This window comes from Saccostrea echinata, unplaced genomic scaffold (genome assembly GCF_033153115.1).
Source record: "Saccostrea echinata isolate AGI-Se365-2 ecotype Australia unplaced genomic scaffold, CSIRO_AGI_Sech_v1 ptg000056l, whole genome shotgun sequence".
Classification (NCBI taxonomy): domain Eukaryota; kingdom Metazoa; phylum Mollusca; class Bivalvia; order Ostreida; family Ostreidae; genus Saccostrea; species Saccostrea echinata.
This window is the reverse complement of record NW_026889805.1, coordinates 17090001-17103872: the sequence shown is the minus strand read 5'-3', so window position 1 is coordinate 17103872 and position 13872 is coordinate 17090001. Positions and strand designations below refer to the sequence as shown.

The following is a 13872-nucleotide window of genomic DNA, read 5'->3' as shown; positions in this document are numbered from 1 at the left end:
AGAATTTAAAGTCTCAACTATAGTTGTCATTGATAGACTTAATATCAATGTACATGTACCATTGATTCAAATTGCTTCAAAACAATATCAATAATTTTTTTTTAGAATATTGATACATTTCTTACTGTTTTATTATTATGAAATTTCTGAAAATTTTCACTTTTATTTTTGTCTGTCTGGTTTCACATTTACTTATATTTGGCTCAGGGTCTCTTGTTTTTTAATGTTTAGGTGAAAGTTCATTGATACCATATTTCTCTTTTAAAAGTCCTCTTTTAAATTTTTTTTCTTTCCTCTTGTACATCTTTTAGTTTGTTGAACTTGATCAATTAAACATTGCTTCCTGTACAATTCTATTTGCTTTGGTCATTTTCAATAAAGAACAATGTACCTTAATAGAGATTACCTATCAGTGTGATAAATCTCTTTGTTTTAAAAAAAAATTGTATTAAAAAAAGTTATAGTTGATCAGTGTATCCATTTATCCATACTTTTATGAATCAATATACTGAAAAAAAGTTTCATCAATGACAACCCTAGTCTTGACTATATTTAACAAAAAAAAATTGTCTGCAAAAGAAACATAATATATATTTTAAAATATGAACAAAAATATTAAACTATTTAAAACTTATTATCCTTGAAATATTGTATCAAAAACTATCATTTATAACCTCAAAATACAAAACAGACTAACTACATTATCCCTGCACTTAAGATTCTGAATCTTTTTTCTTTTTTTTAGTCTTTCCTTCTGGAATGGGCTGTATAACACCCTTACAGAGGACATCACCATCAACATGTAACTTCAACACAGGCCAAACAACAAAGTCAATTTTAGTTCCTGACTTAGTGAACACCTTGACATATTTATCAACCATTTCTGAGCCCTCTGGAAAATTCCAGTCAAATGCTAATGGTGGATCTTGTATAGCGGAGAACCAGCACACCTCGATACTCTGGCTTAGGAATTCCTGCACTTTAGGCCCTGATTCTGCATAGGCAGGATACTCTGTCTGGAACACCTAAAGGGTAATCACAGAATCATACATAGGTTCCTGGCTACCATCATTTTGCTTTTCAATTTGTTTAACAGTTTTTCAAAATATTATAAGGTTATAAGCTTCTTTGAAATGCATCAAAACATTTAGGTGAATCAGTTATGATATCTGAAATGCATCAAAACATTTAGGTGAATCAGTCATGATATCTGATTTTACATACCCGCTGAAGATATGTGAGTGTGGTTCCTCCTTTAGCTTTAAGAAAATCTTTGAGCATTTTGGAATCACTAGGTGATAGAATATGTACCTCACTCTCCTAAAAAAAAATTATTAATAAGGAGAGCAAATAAATCTTTAAAATTATACAAATTACTATTTTTTCCTAATCATGTTATTAAAAATTATCAAAGACATTCAAAAGATCAACAGGAGAAAAATGCACCAAGTTGTATTCAATTTTCATTAGTCTAAGAATGAGGTAGGTATGTAAGTCTTGATACCCGGTACAATAAATGAATTAACTTTCTTTGCCTCCTTACCTGTTCTGACCCCTCCACTGAGCCATTACACATCCCTCCTCCCCCATTCAGATCTACAGCCTGTCTGACAGCAGACATGAACCTCATCTCCTGCTCCTCTGCTTTCATTTGGCAAAAAGAAACACAGGACTGAAAACAGGAAATAGAACAATGTCAGATGAAACAGAAAAGGGGAATAACCCAGGGATGCATTGGATATAGGTTAATGTATCTTTGTAGATTTTGTTTATGTTAAAATGCATGAAGAGAGTACAAGAAATTTCATAATCTTCAAACAAAATGAAATATTAATATCAGCATTGTCAAATGGAAAGTTTCTCAATTGTTTACTTTTTTTATTGCTGGTTGTATATATATAATCAACAGTAGCTGTAAAATGTAATATTTCTCAACTTGTATACCCCTTGGCAATCAATGCTATCAATTAGATAACCTGGGAAAACTTAAACGAAGAGTAATAAAAAAAAAACAACAAATTGGTATGAAATGCTAAATCAAGTCTTAACATTAAATAAATGTAATCGTCATCAAAGGGGGGGGGGGGGGGGGGGGGGGTATGTGTTAGTATTCGTATAAACAAAATAAAATTTCTTACCTACTTCTTGTAGACCATTATATCCAAGTAACTGAGTAGCAGTTTTACTAATCAATAGCTGCATCATTCAGCAACTAACCTGTTAACCAGGTACTCACTGACAACACTTAATTACTAATTAAAATTAAAATGTTGCTTTTTCCTGCACATTTTTTAATTCTTTCATTAATTCAAAAATTTTACCCAATGATATTATCATTTGACTATATTTTCAATAGTATAACCTATTTATTATTTATCATTCTGCTTTTTATTCAGATGAAAGAAAATCTTGATTGCTCACTTTAAATAGTTCCAGTAATTTCAGCACAGCTTCTTTTTCATTCAAATCTTCATTCTCCTGAATTTCCTCCAGTGCATCAGTCCACTCATTGTCGTAGAGTTCGGAGTATTTCTCTCCAAGTTTTTGGGGACGATTGATGTCGCTCAGGTCCTGAATACGGGCATTTCCTGCCGTCAGCTTGGCTCCAGCTAATTTACTGAATCTAAAGAAGCAGTGGATAAATGCTTAGTAAATAAGCCATTACCTACTAAGAAATAGAAGAAATGCTTTCAATGCAAATGAATCATAAGCCATTCAATATGAAAATCTTGATCAGGATTAATCTATTTCCTGAATACTCTGCATCGTATACAATTCTGTCAAATGGCTTATTCCTGGAGTTTACATTCAAACTTTGATGAAAAAAAATACAAAGAAAAACTAGAAAATATTTCAGTCAAAATATGTTTGTGAAACACTGATGCCCCCCCCCCCCCCCCCCCCAACATATGAAAGCTCATGCCCAAGGTTAAAGTTTCTCAAATGCTAGTCAAAGTTCAAGGTCAAGGCAAAAAATGTTGGTAGCCAAAGAAAGTTCTTGTCACAAGGAATACACATGTGAAATATGAAAGCTTTTGCAAAAATCATTCAGAAATTATGGTGAAAGTTTATGTTTTTCAAAAGGAGGTCATCCTCTAAGGTCAAGTCATGAGGTCAGAAAGGTCTTGTCACAAGTAATACACCTATAAATATGAAAGCCCTAGCACTAACCATTCAAAAGTTATGGTCAAGTTTTTCAAAAGAAGGTCAAACACCAGGGTCAAGGCCATGAGGTCAAAAATATTGGTACTTAAGGAAAGGTCTTGTGACAAGGAATATACCTGTGAAATATGAAAACCCTAGGACCAACTGTTCAAAATTTATGGCCAAGGTTCAGTAAAAATTGCAAAAGTGGGCCAAACTCAAAGGTCAAAGTCAAGAGGTCAAATATGTTGATACCCAAAGAAAGGCATTGTCTCAAGGAAAGCACATGTGAAATATGAAAGTCCTAGCTTCATGCAACAAATCAAAAGCTATGGGCAAGGTTAAAGTTTTGTGGACAATCAGACAGACAGACTGACCAAAAACTATAACTGTCCAAAATGGACAAATACTCCCGCTTGGTTTTTCAGAAAAGGTACCAAGTCACTTAAAGTATCTTTTGGATCTAGAGGTGTTCACATTGACAGTCAAAATATAATTGCTCACTGTATTTTTTTAATGAATGATAAACTAAGCCACAGCCTAATATTTAAAACATCAAAATGCTAATCATTAGTATTGTTTTATATTTGTCTAAGATTGTTTGTTTGTTGTTTAACATCCCTCTCAAGAATTTTTCACTCACATCAGTCATTTGCCAGAGGAGAGATGCAAATTTTGACCTATGCTGGGTACTTACGGCCATTGAGCAGTGAGGGATCTTTTTCATGCCAGCACCTACTGCGACACGGAACCTCGGTTTATATGGTCTCATCCGAAGGACCGGCCTCCACATCCCACAGTGGGATTCGAACCCACTACGTAAGGATCAACTCCTTACTCTGCGACTCTAGAACAGATGCTCTACCACTGCGCCAAGCAGGCGACTGTCTGAGATTGAGGGGAAATACCATAGTAACCAGGGGATAAAATCATTATTGGAGAGGAAATTCCCCAGCCTCTGGGTCTTAGGGACAACCCTGTAATCATGCAAGTTTATTCACCATACGCTTATTGTTACTTAAGAATGGGCCTCCTCCAAAAACTTTAATTTGATCATTCATCCAGAAAATGTAGGTCAGATCCAGCATCCAAAGCAAGTCTGATAGTGTGTATTCCTAGATGCATTATGCATGCAAGTTGGGGGGGGGGGGAGGGGGCTAACATAAGATAAAGATCATCTCAACTTTGTCGAGGTGACCTAAAAATTCAGCTTCCACTTTGAAAAGTTAAATACCAGGTAGGTATTCCTATGTCTGAATTTTTACTAAAACAGCTATATAAATAACCTCTCCCAACTCCACTTACAACCTTGTATTTATTTATTTATTTTTTTTTTGTCTTGATTACTTTTAGACTTTTTTTTCCCTAAACTTTGACCTTACCTGTCCTTGAACTCATCCCTCTCCTTAGCTATCTCTTTGTTGGCTTCCTCTAGCTTAAGGTATTTATCTTGTTCCTCTCTGATCCGTATATTTAGAGATCTCACATTCTGTTCTACTTTAAGATATTCATTCTGAATATGATGAAACTCTTCATCTCTGCGACTCAACCTTTAAAAGAAAAACAAAGGTAATCAGAGATTACAGAGCTCACCTCAACAATGTTGTCTTTACGTATGGTGAAGTCCCACACTAAACTTATAATCTAGTAGTGTGTATCCCTAGATGCAACATTTATGCAATTTTGGTCTGATAGGGCTTTCAGATACTTGAGAATGGATTTATCTAAAAACATTAAACTAGTCACTCATCCAGAAAATGTAAGTCAAACCCAGCATCTGAAGCAAGTTTGAGAGAGTCCATCCCTTGATGCAAGTTTGGTTCAGATAGGCCTTACAGTTTCTTGGCAATGGACATGCTCCAAAAACATTAACCTGGTCACTAATCCGGAAAATGTAGGTCAGATTCAGCATCCCAAGCAAGTCCAGTAGTGTGCATCCTTAGATATATCATCCATGTAAGTTTGGTCAACATAGGACTTACATTTACTTGGAAATGAGATCTGCTCCTAAACCTTTAAGCTGGTCACTCATCCGGAAAATGTAGGTCAGATCCAGCATCCGAAGCAAGTCCAGTAGTGTGCATCCTTAGATGTATCATCCATGCAATTTTTGGTCAACACAGGACTTACATTTACTTGGAAATGAGATCTGCTCCAAAACTTTGACCTGCTCCAAAAACAGTAACCTGCTCCAAAAACATTAACCTGGTCATTCTTTAGCTGAAATTGCAGCATCTGAAACCTTGACTGGTACAATAAAACACACTAGAGGCATCCTCCATGCACCTCTGATTGATATAGGGCATAGAAGTACTTCAAAAGAAAACTGCTCCACAAACTTTAACCTGGGACGCCGACGCCGAGGGTATTACATAAGCTCCCCCAACTTCATTGAGGTGAGCTAAAGATCTGTCCGATCATGAGTTTCATATACACAATGTTTTCATTGAATAAGCTTATGCTTAACAAAGACACTCAACTAAAATTCCATAGCACTGTATACATGTATATGACAGATGGTTCAGTGATCTTTGAGAATATAAAGTATAAACTTACTGTTTATAAATCTTTTCAACATTCTGTTGTGATGCAGTTTTTTCAGTTTGTAATTGTTCAACCTCCTTTTCTTTTGTCTCTAAGCTATAATTTGTACAGTAAAAATATCAGGATTAGTGAACTTCTAATAAAGTATTTACAACATTTTCAACAATGATATACTGTAATTTATCCCTTGAATGAACGCAATATTTTTTGCAGGTGATATTTTAAAAATGACAAGAGGCCTAAGGGCCTTAATGGTCACCTGAGTATAATACAACATTGTAAAGGATCCACAGAAGGATAAGATAAAATAAAAATAAACTGCTAGATTATTGAATTTGAACTAATAAAAAGCAACGAAATTTTACACCCATAGTTATTTAATGATTTTAAAATTAAATTATAAGGAATGACTCTAATTCTTGGCCAAATTATTCGAGTAAAACCTGGTTTGGGTCAGTTTACGCTGTTTTATAATCCGCTTCGTGGATTATAAAGCGTAAACTGACCCAAACCAGGTTATACTCGAATAATTTGGCCAAGAATTAGAGTCATTCCTAAAATAATTCGTACCAATGCCACAATCATTAGTAAGATAATTCATGAACACAAAAAAAATTGATTTTATTATACATGTATACATAGACTTATTATATTACTTAAAGTGCTAATTCTTATCTGAGCCAAATTGTCCAGTGTCTACACTTATACTAAAATTTGAATAGCCTAAACTAAGTACTGTCAAACCTCTTTATATTGAACTCTATGGGACCAAGAAAAAAACTTAAAGATAAGATATTGAGGTTGAAATACATAAAGAAAAAGATCTGTTTGATAAACACCAATGCCCCGAGTGTGGCCATTTCTAATGAAAAGGCAATGATTTGAAGGGGTTTCAACAAATTACAAAATAACTGTGAAACTGGACAAACCTACTGCATATGTGGTTGGGCAGTTTCCCTTATACCTATCAGAAATATGCCACATATGCGTTCCTGTCTGAAATGTATGAATTACATTGTATGTGTACCGACATGTACCTTGTAATAATATAAGGAATATCCATAATTGTTCTTGGTGCCCTCTCAATGATTTGTTAACAGTTAGCATACTGATAAATTCATTTTACATCAATATAGGCATGCATTTGAACCATAAACAGAGTGAGGTGGACCCCTCACCCCTTTGAAATGTATGAAACTGCACTGCATGAACAGGAAATACTTATAACTACCAAGGCAATGCATGTGATTTATCATAGCAATGATTAAATTAATTTCATATGAATAAAATATTATAATAACAAATTCATTACGAAATGCCCATCCCATAATATTATGATACATAAAAAGAACTACCTGCAACATCTCGGCCATTGCTATCTATTTATCATTCACAGCAATCACCGAGATGTACTGTACAACATTTCAACATTACATTGAACAACAACAAAGACCATCCATAATAGCAAGATAAATAATGATTTCATTCAGAAGAATATAATTAAATTATTTTCCATGTGACTGAACACCACCATGTGACTGAACACCATGTGGAGTTTCCAGACAATGTATACATTATATATTCATGTATATATAGAACACCAATCCAAAACCATTTAAATTTTAATTCATTTTTTAATTTTTTTTTCTTTAGAAAAATGGGCAAGTTGAAATTTTGATGAAAAATATTAAAGTTTTCTTGTACATAAAACTTTGTCAAAATAGGTCTCTAAGTTCTGTAGTTCAAAAGTTATTAGGAAGGTTAAAGTTTATGATGGATATACAGAATGACAGATGGTCAGACAGGAATAAAACATCGCGGGGCATAAAAAGTGGTTGGGACTCCAACACACTTGACTTTGACATATCCAGATACCAAAGTTCAACTGTGTACATATTTTTTTTAAATAAATGCATTATCATCTAAGTTTTTTTTAATACCTTTTCCTTAATCCAACCATTTCTTTCTTTAATCCAGCTATTTCTGTCTTTAATTCGGCTGTTTCATATTCCTTTTTCTTTAATTCCTCTTGATTTTCAGCCTTAGTTTTATCAACACTTTTTCTTGATCTTCCTTTTTTATCTCTGTATAAAACAAAACATATTCAGGAGAAAGTGTAAGTTGTATTAATATTCATAAGGTTGTTCTAGCAATGAAACCACAATACTCTATTGATGAGGCTTAAATCTTTAGACAACTGGTTTGAAACAACACATTTAGCAGAAAAAGCTCACTTGGACATTTGTCTTCTTGTTTTGTTTGCTTTTCCTAGCTTTATATAGTGGCATCAATACTAAATTTTCAACTTAGAATTGATGAGGATTAATTGATAGGATTTTATTCAACAACTGTTCTTAGTTTTATTAGATCACACAAACACAGTTACATTGCAGGTGGAGTTATATTTCAAATTAAATTTAAACATTACTCTTGATAATTAGTCATCTTCTCTTGCTGCCTAATAAAATTGTTGATAAATATTGACATCCAGTGAATATTATTTCCTTTATTTCTTTTGAAAACCATGGTCATTTATCAATTGGTAAACGCCAATAAGCAAGCCAACTGCATAGACTTGTTAAGATGCAGCTCTTCCATCAGTGAAACATACAATGACATACATATCAATAAAACTATATTTAAGCTATTTAATCCAACTTCATATGATAATTTGTACAGACATAAATGTAAACAATAAAATGTCTTTCTCTGTTAGTTAGTATGGGAATTAATCAAATGATGCAGCTACTATTGAAAAAATTACAAACCTGATTACATGGGTTATGTATTTTTTTCTGCAACCGTGCAGCATTAATTCCCATACTAACAACCAAAGAAGGCGTTTTATTGCTTACATGAAAACTCTTTTTGTAGTCATCATTGTGAAGTCAAATATAATTTTTACACAGCATTGCAAATTGAGGTCAAATCAATTTTGTTATTATGTTCCTCTCATAAAAAATGGGAACCATGCATCTAATCCTCAAGCAGGCAGTGAGAAATACAGATGTTCATAAAACTGAAATACACATTTATGTAAAATTCAAAATCATAAATTACCCTGTTTGGTCTTGTTTACTTTCTTGATTGTCCTCCTTATTTCTTTGCAAGTTTGAGCAATGTGAATTCTGCAATAATTAAATTGAATAAAATAATAAAGACTTTCAATATTTATCAGAATGATAAATACATGTATCATTTAAATAAATGATATCATATAGCTTTAATATTATATCTTGTACATGTACCTTGCATAATTCTAAAACATGTTTAATATCTTCCATTTTGAGATCTTTTAAAAATGTCCAGTGTTTTCCATGGGCTAATTTGTCAAAGAAGCTGACAATGGGTTCTGGGCATCCTTTGGAATGACGTTCAATTTGATCCCAAATCCTATCCTGAGGTTTATCAAGTTTATTTATTTCTTCTACTTGCTTTTCAACTTCAAGAGCTTGATTGCTTTGTGGCTTACTTTTCCCTTTTCTCTTTGTTTTTCTCTGCCCCTCTGTTCCATGTTCATCCGATTTTCCTTCAACATCTGACTTCTCCCTCTGTTCCTCTGAATTAACCACTTCAACTGATTCTTTTTCCTCCACCTGTTCGGACTCTTCTGATTTTGGAGTTACAGGAAATTCTGACGGAGGGGGGTCTTTTTGTCCTTCCACTAGTGGATTTTTTGATTCAGTAAAATTATTCTTTGCTTTTGACTTTTGATTCTGGTCAGCAGATTTTGCAGTTACTGGTCGACTGCCTTTTTTTGACCTTGGCATTTTTCTGGACAGCAAATAAATACATTTATATATAACAAATGTAAAATACTTGCATGTATTACTAGACAATTAATTCAGCAATCATAATTTAAGCATGCATATGGAAAATCGTTATTTTAATGTGCAGAAGTTATCAATATTGTCTCTTTAAGAGATCGAGGGGTACAAATTCTGAAAAAAATGGCATTTCCAGAAAATCACAGAACACTATATCGACTTAAAAGTGTGTTGTCGTCAAATTTTGTTTGGTTTTTCTTTGTCTTCTTTTTTTTATTCTAGCAATAAGAACGGTCATTCAGTAATCAAATTATATGAAATATACGCATTGACAACTTGCCTTGAAGGATCAATTTCTCATCTGGAAGTATCTACTTTCGTTTTGACGAAGCTTTCTTTTTTCCTTCCTGTTTTAATTAGAGTTATCTTTCTTTGCTCAGGTAAAAATTCTGAGCTATTTTTAGAGCTTGGTCAATTTCTGGAAAGAAAAAAAAAGAGAAACTACGTACCTAGAAAATAATATAAATAAATGAAAGGAAAATCCAAAGTTTTGCAACCTTTAAATAGTTCTTTCGGGAAATCTCATATCCCTGGGTATATAAATTAGTCTATAAAATAATTCATTGTGCATTGCAAAAGATGGATACGATAAACGTTGGAGCGGTGAGTGACAAATTAATTCATTTTTCAATATGTGAATGATGAAGATTGAGAAAAAAAATACATGTATTGGTTGCTGGAACAGCATTTGCAATAAAGAAATGATTTATGTGTATAATTTACTCATATGATAAAAACGAATCATATTAACAATGTCACAGGTGCTTGGGGACGGGACCCCCCCCCCGTGTTCCGTACCCCAAGGGTTCTTTGACTTCTTTTTTTAATAAAATATTTTTCTATGGCACATTCACAAAGTATTACAACCTTTTATAAAAATTCACACTCTGAAACTAAAAGAGAACAAGGTTGGGAATTTCGACAGACGACTTTCGACACCGGCCTCGATGGGAAATGATTAATCCTCAAAAAATAAAGATGAAAGCTACTTACCGACTGGAAGTTAAGGTTTCCATATCTTCAGAGATTATTAATTAATTGATACATCGCTAATTTGTGTCCCATTGTAGTTCCAGTCCTGGGAATTTTCATGTTTAACACCCGCAACTCGTCATTTCAATGGTCAACGAACGGAAGTCGTTTACAATTTCTATAAAAACTAGAGCGAGCTCGTTGCAAAGCAACGAATAGGTCTTCCGTTGGAGCTGCGGAAGGAAGAAGTGACCTTGAGTCAAAGTCATGCCACATTCTAAAGTTATACATGTAAGCAATCTTGTAAGGGGAAGCAACTTACAATATTTCGCTAGGAAAAACTGTAAAGGAATGTACGTGACCTTGAACATTCCAAATGTCTTACGTCAAACCATGACACACTCTTGTCATAAAACCCAATCTGTGTGTTACCGACTTGAAAAGTTCACAGTGACACGTCATGTTCTTTTAGTCCATACATACAGTCAAAAATCTTATCCTTAGTGACCTTGAACTTGAGTCAAGGCCATGTCACACTCTGCATGATACCAGCAATGTTTCACTAGTACAAATACGGTAGCGAAATTACAGTTTCTCTGTCAGTGACCTTGACTCGACCAAATGACCTTGCATCAAGGCCATAACACACACTGGTTAAAAGCAATCCCAGTCTGTGAGTTTCTGAATGGATAACTTCAGTTATGTTTTTTCAGATCATACAGCGAGTCGGAATAATTTGTTAGGTTCAACATAATGATTAAAAAAATCATCGAGAATGTTTTATGCCCAGTTTGGATAAGTAGTAAAACGTGGAGATTGGTCCTTTGAATGAGACCGTATAAGGTCTCGTTTCGGGGTAAGTGCTAGCATGAAAAGGATCTCTCATGCTACAAATTTTGAATTTACCGGGTGGCAGTAAATACTGACAACCGGTAAGTTCAAAATTTACAACATGACAGATCCATGGCACTTGATTCTACCTCTGATTTCAAAAGATTTGCACTGTTCCTGATTCGTATTGTTTGAATGGTCTTTTAAGCTTGAATGCTGCACAGGTGCTTGTGGACAGGACACCCCCCCCCCAATATATACACCCCGGGGTCCAAGAATATTTTTATTCGTCTTTTTCCATAAATTAATCTTCTAGTACATATTACAATGTATTCCATATGAAAAATCCATAAAAATAACGTAGAATTAACGTTTTATTAAAAAATCATACCCGCGGTATTATGAAATAGAGAAGGTAAGTCACTTCCATTTGTTAACACTGGACCCCTCTTGGATATCGGGCCTAAAATATCATATACATGTACCTACCACATGTCACCAAAATATGTTATTATATCTTGTTTCATCGTCGCAAGCCACGAGTTTTGTGTCCATTCTATTTCCACAAACCCGTGGCTGCCTCCTTCAAATTTCTCTCGTTCTCATGAATATTAATAACATACATTCAACCAATGGAATAACATCTGACGCTTCAAGTCAGAACCAATGAAAATGATCAGTCTATCTTGTATTTGGATGTAACCATAACCACGAACTGTACATCAACTTCAGTTCGAATTTCCTTTCTTAACGAGTAACGCTATTCAGCGTTCTCACACAACGTCTACATTCGAAACCCTGTATTTTAATGTAAAACCTTGTAAGTATTTTAGAATATACGTTACTCACATCTGTTCTTCAGGATCTATCGTATTTTTTTTTCAATAAATCTGCCACGCATAGCAAAATGATTTCATTATGGGCGCCGCCATTTAAGCGTACCAAAAATTGCTACAGAGTGATTTCATTGGTCAGGGTAAACCTGGCGTCACTTAATAAATATTCAATGATTCAGTCGCGAGAACGAGAGAATTTGGTAGGAGGCAGCCACGGGTTTGTGGAAATAGAATGGACACAAAACCCGTGGCTTGCGACGATGATCTTGTTTCGGTAGATATTTTTGTCTTTAATCGTCCTATTTAAACGAAAGACCTTAAATAGTGTCTGTGGCTGTCACTATTTCGGTGTTTTTCAGAAACTTGATCGTAGAATTAGTCAAAGTCCACAACTGGACAATAAACTGATAAATCGGCTACAGTATATTATCTGTTCACAGAAACGACATATTGAAACTGGAAAAAAAATAATCCAGAAGCAATTCATTTCATTGAAATTCTATCATGAATATTTTGTTTTAATCGATGGACTCGATAAATCAATAAACTGACCGAAGGAAAAACGTTGCACGTGCCGTAACATTCTGTACGTTTTTTTTTATTATTATTATTTTACATTCTACTTGCATAATACATGCACATGTACATGTACATATATATTAAACAGAAACATAAATACCAAGCCCGTCGGCATTTAAAAAAAAAAGTAATAAAACATAATTTGATTTGATCTATTTTATTTCATTTAAACTCTATTAATTTGTTTTAAAAGTATGATTGATCTTTTTCCTTTTAATATACACTCAGGGTAAAAAAAAAAAGTATATATTGACTCGCGTAACTTTCATGGTTGTAGTTACATTTGAAAATGAAGAAATAATGAAATAATGAAACGTTGAAGGGACTGGTGTGTTGTATGGCTAGACAACGCCTTGCACATGCAGAGAAATTTACCACAGGTACTCTAGGACAGGTGTGAAACCCCTAGGGCATGCCGTTTCCTGCTCTTGCTTAGCTGCAATAATGTAGCCCTCTCCGATTTTTTTTAATCTGATATTTTCAGGAGAGGGCTACAATTCCACTGCATCTCCGTAATGGTGCAAATATATTTTTTAGATACGGGCGACTGCAGGCAAAATAAATTGTTTTTGCATTCAACTTACTTCCAATGAGACGGAATTTTTATTCACTATCAACATCATAGCCCTTTATACGCGAAAACCAAGTAAAATAAATCTGCGTGTTTACCAGTCGTTCTCCTCAGCAGCCATGACAGTTCTCGCGTGATGCACTGAGACTTGCGCTTGAAATTTAGAATCACTTGATAAAGTAAATGTCGGTGTTGATAAATGTTTGTGTTGTATGATATCACTAAACATCGATAAATAATAGCATTCCATGGGATATTTTTTCATAAACAGTGATATTTATGCTTAAAATAAGGGAAATCCTCAACTATCCGCTCCCCTAGATCCCGTATTCTCATTGGTTGTCCCAAAATAAAATCGATCAAGGTCAGTAAACATGGCGGATAAATTCAAGTTGTGATGTTGACATACACGAAAAATAACCGATATACGGATTGTTCTGTATATTTTTGGATCAGTTCATGTCTTGCATAACTACATTTTATGAGTTCAGGTAAGATATGTTAATAAAATACCCACTTACTGATAATTTGAGCCGAACTCTGTGCGGTAGTGAATCACTCCCGCACT

At 34.2% G+C, this 13872-nt stretch overlaps 1 protein-coding gene across 1 annotated transcript; it reads right to left on the bottom strand.

Moving 5' to 3' along the window:
* Window positions 1–641: 641 nt before the first annotated feature.
* On the bottom strand, window positions 642–9458 carry LOC133173476 (chemotaxis regulatory protein ChePep-like). The gene is made up of 9 exons (XM_061308462.1): window positions 8937–9458; window positions 8749–8816; window positions 7629–7772; window positions 5701–5784; window positions 4527–4694; window positions 2422–2623; window positions 1544–1672; window positions 1225–1320; window positions 642–1025 (listed from the first exon to the last, which is right to left on the bottom strand). Exons 1-9 carry the CDS (start codon window positions 9456–9458, stop codon window positions 714–716), a joined length of 1725 nt encoding a protein of 574 aa, XP_061164446.1. The 3' UTR covers window positions 642–713.
* Window positions 9459–13872: the final 4414 nt, after the last annotated feature.

Excerpts from the sequence above, each read along its gene's own strand:
- LOC133173476 (XM_061308462.1), bottom strand. The coding sequence starts at position 9,458 with ATGCCAAGGTCAAAAAAAGGCAGTCGACCAGTAACTGCAAAATCTGCT. Across the intron at positions 7,773-8,748 it reads AGTAAACAAGACCAAACAGG|AGATAAAAAAGGAAGATCAA; the intron begins GTAATTTATGAT and ends TGTTTTATACAG. Across the intron at positions 4,695-5,700 it reads GTTGAAAAGATTTATAAACA|GTTGAGTCGCAGAGATGAAG; the intron begins GTAAGTTTATAC and ends TTTCTTTTAAAG.